The sequence below is a fragment of the Triplophysa dalaica genome, chromosome 6 (genome assembly GCF_015846415.1).
Source record: "Triplophysa dalaica isolate WHDGS20190420 chromosome 6, ASM1584641v1, whole genome shotgun sequence".
Lineage (NCBI taxonomy): Eukaryota > Metazoa > Chordata > Actinopteri > Cypriniformes > Nemacheilidae > Triplophysa > Triplophysa dalaica.
This window is the reverse complement of record NC_079547.1, coordinates 24290456-24309167: the sequence shown is the minus strand read 5'-3', so window position 1 is coordinate 24309167 and position 18712 is coordinate 24290456. Positions and strand designations below refer to the sequence as shown.

Genomic DNA, 18712 nt, shown 5'->3' with positions numbered 1-18712 from the left:
TTCAAAATGTGTGTTTTTTCAACCGATGGATATGAGATGTGTGTGTGTTGGAGCGGCAGGTCTGACACACCGGTGCATTCGCAGGGCGATGACCTCACACAGAGCACCTCCATAAATGTTATATGAGCATCTCTGTGTTAACATTAGACTTCACACAATACCTTTATAAATGTTTGAACAGACACTGAACGAGACTGTAAGTGTGTGGTGAGCTTGTTCAACTGATGAAACAGAGATTCATTCGTCAAGTAAGCAAGAGGAAAATGAAACGAAACAGAAACTTTGTTCAGCCTCTGTAACAACATCAAACCGCACCGCAGAGCAGCTGAACTCACAGTTTTCAAGACAAACATTCACAGAACACGACATCTGATCTTATTTGCATAAAAGATGTTTTCCCTAAGAATGAAGTTGTTAATGAATTGCTTAGAAACTCAGAGTGTGGCCTGACAGACGGAGAAGCGGATTGTGACGCAGCGGGCAGCGCCACCGCACCTGTCAAAACTCTAAAGTAAATATGAAAACCATCTGCGAGTCATCAAATGTTACACGTGCCAATCGCTCACGGTCACAAACGCTCATTCACTTGTTTATGAACGGAAAGAATCAACATGTTACTGTAAGTGTTTAATCACTTTCAAACATCTGAATGTAATGGATTACTAAATAACAAATTACGTAATTACTTTTAAGGGGCTCCTCTTTATTTTGAAGTAATCTAATATCTGCTATGATTTCTTTATATTTGATACCCAGGAACACAGTATTGCTCAGATGTTGATCTTTCAGCTCAGGAGATTTGAAGTTCTTGTGTTTCATTCAAGCATTAATTAGTTTTTCGAGAAATTGCTTAGGAGAAATAAAAAATAGAAAGACAATTGGTGATATCATGAAGAGTATGGAAGTGTGAAAAGAATGTAGATTGTAGAGGTAAAATTATCTGGATTTGTGTTAATTCGATGAGAAATGTTTGAGATGGGAGATCTTTAAGAATGTTGACTTTTGATAAAGACTTGAAATCTAAGCTCAGTTTCAGACATTGTTGACATCTCTTCTTCTAAAAAACTAATGACAGAGACATCTTTCATTTTACTCAAGAGAAATATTGGAGACGTAGGATAAGCACTTGCTCAACGTTTAATCTCACTGATGTCTACAAAAAAGAAATGAGTTTTCTTCCAGTATATCTGTAACGTTTCCTTCTGATACAAAAAAAACAAAATATTTTAATTAATATCTTAATTTAGGCGAATTTGATGTAAAATGAGTTAGAAATTTCATTTTTATTCATATTAAAATATTATTAGCTACTCTACATTCTTGATCAGTGCATTTTCAAATCCATTAAAGGATGTAAAAGAAATCAATTCTGGTTGTCCACATGGTCAAGATTGATCCAGATATTTATTTAAATACAATGTAATTAGTAATAAATAAATTTTTGGAAGGAAATTGCCCAATGCTGCAAAGAAAGACATCAAAGCAGGTGTCACAAATTAAAAACCAGAAATAATATTTAAAGTTTAACAAACATTGTCTACAGTCATAGATAAGGAGTAATCGGAATATTTCATTTAGCTTATTTAACTTTTTTAATCCACACAACAGAAATATATTAATTGCCTGAATAACAGGATTGGTGTGACAATAATATCTTTATTAGAAAAATAAGACATTCAGCATTGCATAAAAAAAACAAATTGAAGTTGGCTAAACAAAGTATCATTACTTTTTTACGTTGGCCAATTTTTTTCCAGTGCAGTTTGTCATCTATAATGACACACAGTAGAGCAATATTCGATATTTTACCTGCGCTGAAAAAGATTCAGACTCTTCAAACCTGTCAGGGATCAATTAAAAATTCATGACAATGTAAATCTGCACATTATCCCGCAGACATTTGTGACTTTTTTCTACTTCACACTTGTCCGTGTTTGAAAATGGTGAATTCCTGTTCAGCAAAAACTTTTTAATGGATGATGAGAAAAAGCTCACGGTTCTGAATTCACACGGAGAACTGAAGTGACGCTGACGGTAATTCAGTTTTTAATCCTGTTCCATCACAGACGGGAAGCATGAATGAGAGATAGGAGGAAAGAGATGGTCTCTGCGAGTAAAGCCGTGAATAATGTCGCATATTACAGGATGTTATTGCTGCTCTTTACTGTCCACCGGGATAATGAATTTATCACTTTATGGCAAAATCCATAATGGAATTATCTCAAGGTGTTGTGCGGAGAATCATTACAAACTGAATTATTTCTCTTTTCTCTGCTTTTGTGTTTGTGCGTTGGCTGCAGAAGAACGGCCTGCAGGAATCATTACGGTCTGTCTGAAAATTAAAAATATATCTCGGCTCATCTCCCTTCTTCGTTGGATTTTTAATGTTCTGCTCGTGTTTAAATCAAATCGCCTCTTGTGCCGTTGCAGGAACCAGCTGGAGAGCTTTAGTCGGTGGGGCAGAGCCGAGATGTTTGGGTTTGTGTTGACATGTTCCAAGACGGACGCAAAACTATTTCAGGTGTTCATGTTTCATCTGAAAAAAAAGATATTTGCTATAAACTGCTGTTAAATTCATGAAAGCTCACGAAGATGCAAAATGAAAGACGAAAGGAAGGCCGGGTGCAGGAACGGTGAGTCTCTCGTTTCTCTCTTCTGAGGTTTTGAGGGCATGTCTGTTCAGTTTCTATCCAGCGCTTTGTCTTCCAAGGTGTCAATTAATCACATTTCCGTATGTCGAGGGCCCTTAAACTAGAGAATCCCTTTTTAATGGAACGCCCAGGCAAATTGCAGTGTTCTGCCTCTCAGTATTTTTCTTTGATAGACTTCCATATTGCAAAATCGATGCTCAGCACCTTCTCGCAGTAGTAAAATATATCTCTTAGGTGCGTGAATGAGAGTGGTTCTCGTGTAGTGGACTCCGTGTGGGCTATAGTCTGCCCTCCAGCCTAGTGATTTGTGCGCTAGTCTGGCTTTTATTATTTTCTGAAGTGAATGCTATTGATATAAGGTTCCTCTGGAGAGGGAAGAACCTCAACGCATGACAGATGTCCTTCATTTCTAGAGAGACACTCAATATTTTCCATCATCATGTAGAATAGACCCGAGGCTAGATTCCTGTCTTCTCCTTTCATCTCATTTCATCTCCTCTTGTGTCTTTTCTTATCTCCCCTCAACTATTCTGCTTCTTCTGCTTCTTTCCCATCTCCTCTCATCTTTTTTCGTCTCTTTCCCATCTCCTCTTTCTTCATCTCCTCATTTTTCTCGTCATCTCCTCTATTTTTCTCTGATCTCATCTTTTCTCATGTCTCATCTTTTCTCATGTCTCATCTCTCAATTTTTCTGAACTCCCCTTTTTCTCAGTTTCTCTGATCTCACCACCTCTCATCCTTTTTCATCTCCCTATATCTTTTTTCTCATCCCTTTACATCTCCTCTCACCTCATTTTTTCTTATCTCCCTTTCTCTGACCTCTTTTCCATATCTTTAATCATCGTTTTCATCTATTTTCTTATCTCATCTTTTCTCGTCTCGTGTCTTTTCGTCTCCCTTCATCTCCTCTGACCTCATCTTTATTCATCCCTTCATATTTTCTTGTTTCTCTCTTCTCATCTCCTTTCACTTCCTCAGATCTGATCTTTTCTCGATTTGTCTCATTTTTTATCTTTGATTTTTTCACAACTCCTCTTTTCTATTTTCTCTTGTCTTGTCATTTCCTCTTCTTGTCTCTTCTCATCTCTCATTTTTTCCCTCAACTTCTCTCATTTTCCGCATCTTCTTTTATCTTTTCTCGTTTCCCTCATATCTTTTCTTCTCCTTTCATCTCACATTTACTCATCTTCTATCTTCTATATCATCTCTTTTCACCTCCTCTGACCTCATCTTTCTTCATCTCTTCATTTTTTCTTGTCTCTTCTCTTCTCGTGTCCTTTCACCCCCTTGACCTCATCTTCTCTTCTCATCTCCTCTCTTCTTTTCTTGCATCATCTCTTCTCAACTCTTCTCATTTCATCTCATTTCTCATCTCTACTCTTTTCTTCATGTCTGGTCACATTGAAATGGTGTGTGTGGGCATATCCCAGGGGTGACCTTAACCTGAATGCACACCAACTCATGGGAACCTGTGTCATCATGAGGACCAAAACTGAGGTCCTCATGGGCAAAAAACTTCTAAATCGTTCAGAACAGTATTTTATGTTTTCTATGATCTTGAGGTTTAGGGTTAGTGCATAAAATGTACAGTTTGTAAAGTATAAAAATGATTACGCCTATGGACTGTCCCCACAGAGATAATAAACCAGACGTGTGTGTGTGTGTGTACAGACAGTGCTGAGTTTCTAGTTAGCGGTGTAAAGCTGTAGAGCTCAGCAGCTCGACCTCACTCTCACATTATTCTTCATTTACAGTGAGTCGAAGTACAGCGGCCTCACGTCTCTCACGACAAACTCAAATTTATTGAGCTGCCCAACTCGTGCTAATTGAAAGAAATTGTGTGTCTGTTTGTGTTCCAGACTGTTTGAGAAGCATGTGATGTGGCATGTTAAAGCATGAAGTGGCCTGCGAGTAGCTCTTGAGCGCCACCCGGAGGTTGAAGACGACTGCTGTCTGGGGTGACAGGTGAGTCGTTCCATGTAATGATGGTTTACAGTAATGTTAGAAAGTTTGCACCGGAAATGATGACAGATTTGTTGAAGAGGTGATATGTGAGCATGCACAGCGATGGACCAGATCCTCATTCTTGTTGCAGACATCAAACCACTAAAACATCTGTGCAATTCAAGCATCTGGAATTTCTTTAATATGGTAAGACTTGTTGATTTGAGAAACGCACAGATTCTCTGGTGTTCATGCGAGCGTGTGGCCGCAGTGAAAGGTTTTCCGCAGCAGGTCTCACACGCCACAGCTCGCTGTCTCCATGAGACGACCATTTGTGTGCAGTGTGAAGTTAAAGACAGAAATACACAAACCCAGAGCTGTCAGGAAACATTGACACGGCAGCACATTTCTCCTCTCTCTCTCTCTTTTCCTCTGTCAGGACTGGAACACCTTGTATCTCCAGCACAGAAAGCTCCCGATAATTGCCTGATTCAATATTCGCAACAGAAATCTGGAGGAAAAATATGTTGAAAACGACTTTGTGGGAATAATTCTGCCAAGAGTGGCACATTCAAATGTAAAATAATGTGATGTTTTTGTGTGTGCGTGTACCAGGCGCCTCCATTGCATGTACACACAAACCACGTGAATGAGGAGGAGATGGAGGAGGATGTGAAGATCTCCAGAACCTCAACTCATCTTCTATCTTAGAAGATCTGGGAAGGGTTGTTTAGAACAATCGCACACACTTTGATCGATTAATTCCCTTATTTTAACATTCTTTCAATCTCACTTATATATTAAGTTCACTTCACAGTCCTTCTCAGGGACCTGGTTTGGCTGACAATTTCCGGTCAAGATTGACACTCTGACCATCTGCGGTAGATTCAGTGCGGGCATAGAAATCCAACAGAAGTTGTTCGTGCTGTTTTTTTCTTCTGCAAAACTCCCTCCATATTGTCACAATGTGGCTCGCGAGACAGTCATTCCCATGAGGCCGTTCCCTGCCGTCGCTCGCTTCTCGGTAGGTATTGAGAAGCTCTTTCTGACAGCGTCCGGGGCGAACAGACTCTGCGATGGCCTATCACTGTCACCAATTTGTACATAGCCATGAGGGCCATAGAGGGGACAGACAATCAGCTCGACCCACAGAGCGATAATGAGCCTCACCGGATGCCCACCTGTCCACAGCAAGTGCCACATTCAACTCCTGTACACACACCTGTGTCTGCATGTATGTAGTCACTTATATGTATCTACAGAAAAATGTAAACTATGTGCGAGATATCGCAGAAAAAAGACTGACTATGTAAACATACTCTAAGTATAGTAGACCTATACTATAGCAGTAAAGTGATGGTATCGCGTTGGCCCTGTTGGTTTTACTTGTTGTTTTGTATAGCACGATAATACAGGCAATTTTTAACTTTTAGAATGTACTTATTACATAGTAAGTACGTTAAGTTAAAATTAAATAAAGCAATAAATTAAGCATAGAATTCATTTATGAGTGTGAACTTAAATTTTACGGTCAACTTAAATGTTCATAAATGCCTAGAAATATAAAGTATTTATGTTACTTTACTATTTTTCCTTATTATATAAACATTGTATCATAATTCTAATGTAATAATTGAGATATTTTAAATAACACTTTTTTTACACGTGAAGGATTCACACACGTTCGAGTTTTAAACGAACACTGACACCTGCTGGCAGCTGATGGTACTGCGACTGAAAACTAACCGGAAGGATTATATCCTAGTATAGTTTAGTCACATAACAAGACGCATATAACGTCTTAATTGGCCATAACATTTTTATCTGAACGTCTGCTCCACGAAAATATGTTAAAATGATCACAGACACGATAAACTTACTGACCTGATGTGTTTTATCTTTAAGTTAACTCAGAAATTAAGCTTGTCTCAAACTAAACATCTTCGCATGACTTTATCATGTATGTAAATAACAGCAAAAGTGATCACGTATCAATAAGAAGCTTTTGAGATAAAATCAAATCAGATTATTTTTGTTGGTTTTAAATCGCAGTACCGGTAGCCGCCACCCGGTGTCAGTGTTTGACACGTCTGTAAATCCTGGTTGTCATGTTCCAACATTAGAAAGACTGCAAGCATTACTTACCGAGCTTTGAGTCTTGACTCCTGACTGAGCAGTTTTCATGTTCTTTTGTGGGTTTCCTCCAACGACTATAGTTTCCCCAAAAATCCAACTCAATTCAGAGAACTCAGCAATCAAATCTTCAAGTAAAATATATACAAATCAAATACATTGTCATATCTATTTATGAAATATTAAGGTTGGAATACACTACACTGCTTTTAAATCTGAACAGATTTTTTAAAAACTATAAATCACACACAGAGAAAAACATGGTGAATATCTTGGAAACATCTGAGCAAAAGTCTTGTAGTGTTTTGCAGCCCCGGATCAAAGTGTGAGAAAAATGTAAATCATTTAAATGTGACTTTGTTGTAACACGTAGGGGCATAATGTAAGTCAAAATTCCTGACCTAGTAATACTAACACCTCATTTTTGGTGCTGTACTGAGACAAGTCCTCAATTTACTTTCATCATTGCACTTTTATTGATGTGATGTGCATAGTTTGCCTCATTTTTAAGTCGTCCGGAATAAAGTGTCTGCTTAATGAATAAATGTTAGATGTCCAAACGTTTGGCTCGTCATAACATCACAAGCATTGTAGAATTTGTTAAATGTGCTCAAATAAAAAGCTGTGATGTATGTGCTTTTTGAAGCTTTGACAAAATGGGACTAACTCACGGACAGTAAAAGCGTGCAAGAGGATTTGTGATGAAGATCCTTGTGTGAAAATCTTTCCCGGAAATTCTAGATCACAACAGCTTTATAGATGTTTATCTTGAGAAACTGCCAAGCTTATGTTGGCACGAGTTTGTAGATACACCCTGGAATCCATCGCTACATAAAACGAAATGCGATTCATAAGGTGCAGACAAAGCAGACAAAAGAACATTTCAAGTTCAACTTGCTCCTTTGATAAATGAGCTTCAATCTAGTGGAAAATATATAATTGTTGAGAGAATAGAAAGTTTGACACATGAAGATATATATCAGAACTATGACCGTGTTTGTTATACACACATCAGTGTACAGACAAACTGGTTTCGAGACTAAATGATTCCTAATAATATGAATGCAGTAAATATAATTCTTACAGTCATTACAACCCCAAACTGTTTACAGTTTTTCTCATTTGCTAAGACACGCTCAGTGAAACTGGGATCCACTTGATCTTCATCATCACATTCTTAGCACAGCAGAAGTCTTCTCTTTCAAATGCCTTAACACTTTTTCATTTGTTTCAAACATTTTTCACACCCTTTGTCAAAACAGTCAGCACAGATCTCATTGAAAGATCCCAAACTCCACTTGATTCACTGTGTTGAACAAAAGGAAAACATCTATTCACAGCTGATAGAAGTTACTTGCATAATTATGAAGCTCCAATGCACCTGTGTGAAACTTGTTTGCACAACTCTTCAATCATCAATCAATCCTCATCCCTCTACAAAAGATGCCACCTCTGTATTGCTATTTGCAAGCATGGATCAAAGAGGCCATAGGCACGGAAGGAGAGTAAGAGGCCATGGCAGAGGTGCCGAAGGAAGAGGAGCTCGTGTGCGTGGTGGAGGAGCTGCAGCAGCAAGAGGACAAAATCGAGCTCAAGTTTCAAATGAAATTCGGGCGACAATTATTGACCATGTCATCAATCATGGCTTGTCCTTTAGAGAGGCTGGACAAAGGGTCCAGCCCATTCTGAGTCGGAGCACTGTGGCATCTATTGTCAGGCTTTTTCGGAATGAGAACAGGTAACTCACAGTGTTACTGTAATGTATACCACTGTGTATTTCAGCTTTACTGCATTGCCCTGTTAGCAGAACAATCCGTGTCTGCAGTAATGCAGATGTTTTATCCATCCCATTTATGTGAATGTCATACAGTAAAGTCAATTTTGACATGCTTTTTGCTTTTACTTTATAGAATCCACACATTACCACACACTGGTGGCAGAGGAAGGATATTTGATATTGAACAGGAGTCTGCCATTGTAGATATGGTAGTGGCAAACAATGCAATCAGACTGCGTTAAATCCAGGCAGCAGTAATTGCAGATCAGGGAGCGTTTATAAATATAAACCGTTTGAGTTTGGCAACTATAGATCGAGTCCTTAAACGAAACCATGTCAGAATGAAGCAGCTGTACAGAGTCATTTGAAAGAAACTCTGACATCGTAAAGGAGGCACGATTCCAGTATGTGCAGGTACAGATTTTTTATTGTAATACCTTCTTACATAGTTACATGCGACTGGAATAATTTGCTTTATGAATTTGCTCTTTTTGTTAGAGAATAATGGAGTTTGAAGCTGAAGGGGCACATCACAAATTCATTTTTGTGTATGAAGCCGGCTTCAACCTCTGTAAAGTGAGACGACGCGGGAGGAACATCATTGGGGAGAGGGCCACTGTCACAGTGCCAGGTCAGAGGGGTGCCAATATCACCATGTGTGCTGCCATCTCCAATGATGGGGTCCTTTGCCACATGCCAACTATTGGCCCATACAATACAGAACGCCTCATCATATTTCTTGATGCATTGAAAGACATATTGATTCCACCCGAAGAGAGAGGGCTGTTGAGGCCTGGAATGAGTCTGTATGTCATAATTTGGGACAATGTTGCTTTCCACCACTCTCGCCTTGTGAATGAATGGTTTGCAGCACAGCCTCGTATCATTATGCAATTCCTCCCTGCATACTCGCCTTTTCTGAACCCAATCGAGGAGTTCTTCTCTGCTTGGAGGTGGAAGGTGTATGATCACCGGCCATATGAGCAGATGCCCCTCCTGGAGGCAATGAATGCTGGTTGCCTGGCAGTGGGTGCAGAGGACTGCCAGGGATGGATACGCCATGCAAGGAGGTATTTCCCTCGGTGCATTGCAAGGGAAAACATTCAATGCGATGTTGATGAGAACCTGTGGCATAATCGTCAAGAACGAATGGACTAAATGTGAAAGATAAAATTTATATATATATATATATATACTTTTTTAAAGGTATTTCCACCCATAAGTTTCCTTTGGTAGCTTTTTTTTTCCCAGTTTCCATTTGAGTTTGTGAAGTATCATGTCATATTGATGGCTGTATTTTGTTGTCCATCGTGTAATGATTGATTGAAAGAATAAATACATTTGACCACAAGTTGTGGTGTTTGATGGAAATATTTGCTTCTGTTGCATGTTTTTAATGTTTTGTGAGTGTTAGAGCATTTTGCGAACAAAATGAGTCATTTTGGCCATTGAGCTTCAGTTTTATCTCGTGTGTTAACTGTTTTGAAAATGTGATGTCAGAGTGGGCAAATGTGTTTAAGCAATCGAGAAAAACTGTAAATGTTCATAAAAAATTACATGGTAGTTCACAGGGCACGTATTTTATTGAATAATTAAATTTCAAATATAATATTGTTACAATATTAAGTATTTTATATAACAGTCTATACAATGCACTGCTGCCATCAAATATCCAGAAAGTCGTGTCTTACAATAAGACAAACACATCAAAACTCTTCATTACCGGCTTGATTAACATTTACAAAATATAACAATTAATAAAATATTCAAACTTCATACAAGGATTGAAAATTTGAAATCATTCTTGAGAAAAACAGAAGAGGCACATCTCCATTTTGAATTCCACATAGCTTCCCTGCGACACTTGCTCATGTAAACAGGTACACATATATATTTTTACGTTTGTATTCACAGCTCAGAAAAAAGTTGAAGCAAACAATTTATAGATTACTATAGTGAGCCACAACCTTCTGATCTGTATCCAAATGATTCTTGAGAATGGACTGATGGGAAATAAGTGTAGTGAATAAAATTATGATACAAATCAAATGTTTAAATAAATTTATATGATTTTAGCTTATGAATGTGTCAGTCGTTACACTGTGCATTTTCTGACCCATACGTGTCGAGAGAGAAGCTTATCCGTTTCTGGAGTCTTTAGCTGTGTGTTTATGGAGCTGATGTTCGAGGCTTGAAGAGACCCGTTCTCCTGAGGTGTCGCACGATCAGCGGTACAGACACCAGAGTGATGCTCATGCGGACTGGAGCGAACAGTTTGTGGACGGCGTACGCTAAAAGAAACGTGCTGGTGCCTGCGGCCATCTTCGACTGCACCAGGGATTCACTGAAGCCCAGCTTACACAACACAGAGGTCATGTCTACCCCGCTGAAGAGAGACGACAACAAAGATCTCAGATTAACAAACGTTATTAAGTATTAAATTATTCATGTACTAATAAACGTGTAGACTTCTATACTATCAGAAATCTCACCTGGAGACAGCACTGTAAAATATTCCCAGAGACATAAGAGAGATTCCAATGTGGAATGAGACCCCGACCGCTCCATATTCCTTAAACACTTTCCTGAGCTGTTGCGCCTTGCTGGGCTTTTCATCAGACCCTGAAGAAAGAGGCTCCTGTCAAGAGGGGGAAAATGAATAATTTAATTATAATATAATAATCATCATCATACAACAAAGATGTCGCGTTGGATCTTACATCGGATTTACTAGTGTCTTATGTAAGAAGTGAAACTCGGGACCAGGAAATATTTTCATTACAAATCACCAAATAATTCATGACAAAAGGCAACTTTGTTATTTTGGAATTCCTATGCTAAGTGAAAACTTGGCCTCACTGGGAGGGGCTTAGCGGGACAATCCAAACCAATCACCAGCTGGCAGAGTTTGGACTGTTGTGCTGTTGTGAACCACATAAACTTGAGATGTTATGTAAAGTGTAATTTTAGGGTTGAACATTCAGCGTCTCCTTGCTTTGGAACATTATAAATTGGAACTATAAACAACTCACATGAATCTGTTGCTGCATTTGAGAGCAGTCAATGAATATAAAGAGGCGATGCCATCACCGAACCATTCACTCGAAGATTTTTTTTTTATATTTCACTCTTAAAAATAAAGATTCTTCAAAGGTTTTTAACAGTGATGCCACAGAAGAAATATTTTTTTGGTTCCACAAAGAACCATTCAGTCAAAGGTTCTTTAAAGAACCATTCCTTTCCTACCTTTTCATAATCTGAAGAACCTTTTTTCAACACAAATAACCTGTTATGAAACCGAAAGGTTCTTTTTGGAGCTGCTTTTAAGAGTGTTCATTATATTATTTCTTTCTTCTTTTTTATTGTTTTCAATCTTTATAATAAACTGCACCTCGCTGTTCTTAGATAACCATGTTTTATACGTTTTAACTAAACTAAGGCTGTCACAATTATAAAACAATCGTCTCGTCACAATTATTTGACGTCATCGCTATTATTTCAGATAACCGCAATTATTGTGAATCCTTAGACAACAAGGAATGTCGGGGCAGAATTTATCAATTTTCTAACATTTTATTTTCTAAGCATTTTACATTCACTTGCCTTCACTATTACATTAAACTGGCATTTCTCTATGTTGATCTGTTTGGTTTCCAGACATTAATATCTAGTTTTAGTGCTCAAGACAGTCTTCTCTGTTAAGGTCACTCTACAGTTATTTACAAAATTTTCACATTTCTAAAGTGTATACTTTCTTCATTGAATAAATTCATTTTCATTAATAGTTAAATCGCCAAAGCTTTAAAACAAACAATTAATCGCCATAATCATAGTTATTTAATAGACAATTAATCATCTGCCAAATGTCATAATCCTGACAGCCCTAAACTAAACAGTTGTTTTTGAGGGATAACGGACTTTGCAATGCCGCAACTAGCCAGAATCAAGTATTCAAGACCGCTGTGTTTTGTCTTCTTATTGGCCCTTTTCACATTACGTCACACATCTTCGGTTCTGTTGCAAAGCAGTGTAGGGTTACTTCCGCTAGCGCCTCAGAATGGACTTAACCAAGTCCCTTGTACAGCTGCCACAAATACGGCTAGATGATGTACAACATCTTGCAGACAAATTTTCGCTTACGACAAGATCAAAGCTGGATAAAGGATACAAATTATTTGTTGAACAGTACTTGTTTGATTATGAAGGTAAATGTTTTGTTTTCTTTTTGTGTTGGAAACAGGAAAACAGAAGTTCTTCTTCTTCTCCTTGTTTGTTGCAAGATGGATGTTATGATTCATTGCTTTGCGAAAAGGCGGAAGTTATGTTATGTCATTGTGAAAAGGGCCTATTGCAATCTCATGAAAAATGATGACGCATGGATTTCATGGTGTTTGGCCATCTCTTTCGTAAACTATCTTTACACATCGAATTAAGTTTAAGTTATGAAAAAAAATGTCAAAAAAATCTTAGTGACATTTTTCAGAGTAGGAGCCTTTTATTAAGAACCTAAAAGCAACTTTCAGTAAAGATTAAGACTGATTTTAAAAATCTGACTTAAGTGTTGTAAATTAAGGACTACAATGATTTAAACACAAAATGGTCCCCCTTGACCTCTGAATCAGCCAATAGGGAGCCAGCAAGGGTGAAGTCAGAGCAGCAAGGCACCATTTATTCATGACTGAATTAAGACATTACTCAATTCATTTATATACTGATACAGCTGCAATCCATAATGTATTTGGGTAAAATAAACCAAAATTTTGGTATTGGGCATGTACATAAAAATCAGTGTTGAAAGCTGTCTTCCTTCCCCTAATTTACAATGTTAAGCTTATAATAGTGATTGATATATTGAGCTGTACGATTTTGTGTGGAAAATTTAACATCGGTTGACATCAACCCATATGAAGATAAATACATAAAGTAACTTGCAATTTCATTTTTCAGACAGAGATGTCCTCAGAGATGCAAAAGTAAAGAATTGCAGTTTCAAAAATTTCTCAAAAATATTACAAAAATGTTTCCATCGTAGCTGGATTTCAATTAAAATTCACTTTTAATTGAGTTTTAACAGTAAATTAAAAGAATTAACATTTTGTATATTGTTATATTATCTAATGTACTCCCTGTCATCATATTATTCCAACACATTGTTTCTTTGTTGCAAAGTCCATTGTATCTGCGTCTGTTCTGCCATCTTGTTTCTCTTAACTAGGCTAGGAGACCTCTTCTGCTTTCCTCAATAATTTAGAGCTGAGACCTAGTCTTACACTTACGAACCTTAATGAATCACACGTATTCTTAAATCTAGGAATAAGAGTAAATTGACATCATTCTTAAAATTTTGACACACTTAAGAGTAAAATTTTACACGAAGATACCTTATACATACAGCGCCAGGTTTGCAAAAACAAAATAAAACAATATCTCAGCTGAATTGGTCTATAAAATAAAGTTAATTTAACATGTATACACTTTTAAGTATGAGCTGAATAATTACATAAATATAATATTAGACAAATAAAATAAATTCATTCTGTATATTTCACAGCACAGATCAGTGTGGTTTTGTGTGTGGTCATGTGATGCCAAAACACAGGAAAATTGTTTTATCCTATGAGCCCGAACACAGTGCACAAACAACACAAGAGTTTCTCTCTCACAGTCAGGCATGGGGTCGGTCATGTGAGTTTAACACTCTGCGTGTGTGTGCCGCAAACCATGAATGTGCCAAAGTGCGAACAGACAGTTACGTGTTGTGCGAGATAAAGAGTCTGTTAGGGCACGAGACAGCAGACAGATGCACAACACATCGCAATCAACACAAACACATCTGGAGAAGAAGTGGCACATGAGCAAACGATGCTGGAATAAAAGAAAGATGTTTGTCCACCTCAGGAGGTCCTAATGACTACATATTATGTTTTACTTCTTATTTATTCACTATCAGCTAAATGCAATTTACAAAATCTAAAAATAAACAATAGTTAGGAAAAGGGTTGTATTTAGTGTGTTTATGTGTAGGTCAATAGGGTGAATTTAGGATCAAATTTAAAAAAAATTCTTCTAACTTTCCATGTATGGTCTGTTTAAGCATCACCTATATTAAAACAAAAACACCCATATTCTTTTGACTTTGCTAAGAAGATATCTTGTTTTTATAGCATTTCTTCCTCATTGCTATGCAACATTGCAAAACCACAGAACTAGATTTGAACTGGATATGAATTAACTTCTATAACAGGCACGGGCTTGATAAATAAACAAAACACTTGTAAATATGCCAGATATTTTTTTGCACATATTCCTGTTGTGCCACAAACAATGACACGTTGTGGGAGTTCAAACGATAAAATGCTGACATTGTTGTTGCAAAGAAGGTTAATAACTTCAAGCCTCAAATGACCTTTTCGAGTGGATGGGGGGTATAAACACAGGATATGAGATCATAGGCGTAATTTGCGGGTGGGCCGTGTCCCCACGACTTTGGAAGAAATGAAGAAAATCTTGCGGAAGGTGTGTATTGTTTTGGGGACGTTAACGCATAAGTTCTTTTTGCGCAAGACAAAGACGCGACTTCAGCAACGCGGCCAATTTGAAATGCGCGCATCATCCGAATTTACGTGTGCAAGCTCAAAAATGCACAAACCATCAAACAAGTGACATGTTTTGTCACAGGAATAAACTGTTCACAGTGTAATGCACCGCAGCAGCAAGTGACCTTCCACATCTGACAGTTTGGAAACCACATACTGTGAGAGCTCGAGTCAAAAAGCGGAGTAGGCAATGGAGCACTATATGATACGTTTTTACAGAAACAACATATTTAAGTATTAATTCATTGCTTTTGTCCCACCACTTATCAAAACAAAGTCACGCCCCTGCTCGCGATAGGGCAACTGTGCAGAGCAGAACTCTCCTCAAACCCGCTTGACCCTTACACAGGAAACAATGAGTCATTTTCTGAACAAAACCTCTGGACACGTGCCAGATGAACCTTACAATAGTGCACTATATACAATCTATATAGGCTCTAGGTCTAATCTAGCAATAAAAAACACGCTTTTGCCATTTTACATTTTTAACAACAAATGGCAATATATAACTATGGCTACTGTAGCGAAATCATGGTCAATTGTTGTTTTGTTTGCAGTTAAATATGATTGATTTACGCAAGGAACTGCTGTTTCGTTCAGTCTAAACACAGCTTAAAGCTCAAGTGCACGTGCAACCGTATGAGGCCTGACGACACACACAAAAAGTAACACTGTAACGGGTTTACCATAATAACATAACCATGTGTTTTAAAGTATCACATGAATAACAAATATCGACGTACGACTGTCACTTTGTGTCATGGTGCATGAACTGTAGCGTGTATTTACTCATTAAAAGTGAAACGAGAAAACACACAGAACTTTTTACAACTTTGAGGAAGATTAATAAAGTGAGAGGACGTGACAATGAACACATTTAAAACAATATCCAAAGTAAAGATATTAAAGTATTTAAAAGCGCGCTGAAACAAATGAGAAGTGCGTGTGTGCGTGTGTTGAGAGAGTGTGTTTGTTCACCATAATAGACACACTGAACAAAGACTCGCGCGGCTATTGAACAAATAGCACGCGCGTTCGCGCGACACTAGACGTGGTGCGTCAACCAGTATAACCAGTTGAATCATTTGAGCATTGCTTTGCATCACACTCGCAGATGTTTTTGTTAGATCATAAACAAACAACGTTAAAGTCAAGTAAGTACTGACTCACCGCTTCAACGCCAGCGGCGCGTTCCTGCGTTTTCTCCGGCGTCGTGGACGCGCCTCGCATTTGTCGAGCAGATGGAAAAGGTTCAATCACCTCACAGACGCGTCGGTGGTCCCTGTGCGTCCAGTCACCAAAGTCGCGTTTCTGCGTCACGTTTAAAACGTGCGGCGTGTCAAAAAGCGACGTGCACGGAGCAGCCCGTTCGCAACCGACGAGTGTGATGTAACAGGACCGGCATGAGACGGCGGCTTTGCAGTCAGGTAGTCTCCGGTAAACAGAGGTGCATCGCACCGCGCGAAGATGACGTAACGCGCGCGTCGTGCCGCCGGCCCCGGTCGAGTAAACGGTGAAGTCGACGCGCAACAACGACGCCGCGGAAACGCTCGAGGTCCGACAGCGGAACATCGTGCCGACGTCAAATGCAGTTACGGTGACTATTCGTGACCACTGTTTAGTGTGGACAATCTGATCCGAGATCAGTTCACGCCTCCACCAATGACATTCAAGAGCTCTTCAAAACAATGTCATACACGTGACGCACGGCTTTACTGTTATTTTCAATGCCAGGCAGGACTGTTTACGAAATACCATTAGAGTTATCCAGTAAGATTTAATGATGTTCTGTTAGTTCTCATCTCCCAGATGACCACCCAACACATACCAGTAGAGACCCACAGAGATAGTTTCAAATAAAAGCAACACAATTCTCATTAAACCCAGTAGTTTCTTAAGTGCATGACGCATAATGGACACATGTGAATAAAGCATATGTTGCTTTGATCTGCTGGGATTTCATATATATCTCTTGTTCATAAAATCAGTATGTTTTGCAATATGTTAAATAGAAACAACCCTGTTGATATGTTTTGGTGCTGGTTTGTGCCGGTTTAAGCTGGTCATCAAAACATGTCAAAGGGAACTAATTTTGCGTCTCACAATTGAGCTTGATAATAGTCGAGCACGTGCAGTGCACCGTGACATGTTTCTTACAGGATGTGGTTAAAGAATCCTATCTTCACGCTTTGCGGTTTTAAAAAAGACCTTCACACTTGACATTTCACCCATAGAAAGCCGAGCTGTATCTGTGAAGCAGCCAGATGAAACCGAGTCATACAAACAAGCAGCTGCAATGGATCTGCAGCACCGGGACTTGGAAATCACACACGCTTATTGAGAGGAAAGCTGGAAGAGTGCCACACCAAACAGCCTCTGACCTGCCGCAGTGTGCATGTCTTGATGAGTTCACTAGACTCTGTGAACTTTCAAACAGATGCTTGTAAATGCAAGGGGGGAGAATGAAAGTGATGATGAGTATGCATAATTCATTTTCTTTTGAAAGGTGCCGAACACGAGGCTTAAGAAACACGTTGCTCATTATGAAGTAAACGATATCTCTGTAATCTGAATGCATCATGTGCATTTATTGCATTGAATTATTCATCGCATTTGAATCACAAAAGCCGCATCAGTAGCTGCATTAAAACACTCAGCAAAGCTGCTTCAGTAAAACAGAGGCGTTCTGGCTCTGAGGCAGAACCACAAACACCACAAAACTTTCAGCATTCCTATGTTAATGGTTTCCTGCAGTACACTGACCAGCACTATTATTATAAATGTGATGACAGCTACATTTCAAAGCAAACTGGCCTTGAAGTCTTAAAGGGATAGTTCAACCAAAAAATTAAATTCTGTCATCATCAGGTGGTTGAAAACCTGTACCTGACTTTAGAGCACAAAATAAGATACTTTGAGAAATGTCTCAGCGGTTTTGTGTCAATTGTATCCGATGTTGTTTGGTTATTGACATTCTTCAAAATATCTTCTTTTGTGTTCCGCAGACGAAAGAAAGTCATACAGGTTTAGATAATATGGGGACGAGTAAATGTATTTGTGTGAACTATCCCTCTAAGGACAACTGAAACAACAAAAAAGGAATTGAAGGAACAGCCGAGGAGTTTCTGACAGCCGCAGTCGCCATTTACTTTCATTGTGTAAAATAAAAAATCAATATCAGCTTTTCTTGCATTTTATCACACAGGCTTTGATGAACATGAACGTGAGGATGAGAGAATATTCTTTTCTGGGTTCTTGAAACGGTTGTCTTTTGTTGAAGTTTAAAGAGCAAGTGCACAACGCACTTGAAGCGTTTCTTGAAGAGACTTGTCTGTTCGGGTGGAGTTTAAAAGATTATTTCATTATCAGCCCAGAGATTAAACAACAGGAAACAGGCTGACCATTTTACACCCTGTTCTTAAAGGGACAGTTCACCCATTAATAAAAATGATTTCTTTTATTTACGTGATTTTGTTCAAAACCTTTCTTCTGTTACACAAAAATATATATTTTTGAGAAATGCCTCCATGGTTTTGTGTCCACACAAGTCAATGTGAACACACCAGATACATAAATATGTGTTACATCCACCACTGGATATTACATAGTCC

The 18712-nt window shown here is 38.5% G+C and overlaps 1 protein-coding gene across 1 annotated transcript; it reads right to left on the bottom strand.

The window, feature by feature from the left end:
- Positions 1-10069: 10069 nt before the first annotated feature.
- fam210b (family with sequence similarity 210 member B) lies at positions 10070-16766 on the bottom strand. The gene is made up of 3 exons (XM_056750157.1): positions 16272-16766; positions 10998-11143; positions 10070-10891 (listed from the first exon to the last, which is right to left on the bottom strand). Exons 1-3 carry the CDS (start codon positions 16671-16673, stop codon positions 10675-10677), a joined length of 765 nt encoding a protein of 254 aa, XP_056606135.1. The 5' UTR covers positions 16674-16766; the 3' UTR covers positions 10070-10674.
- Positions 16767-18712: the final 1946 nt, after the last annotated feature.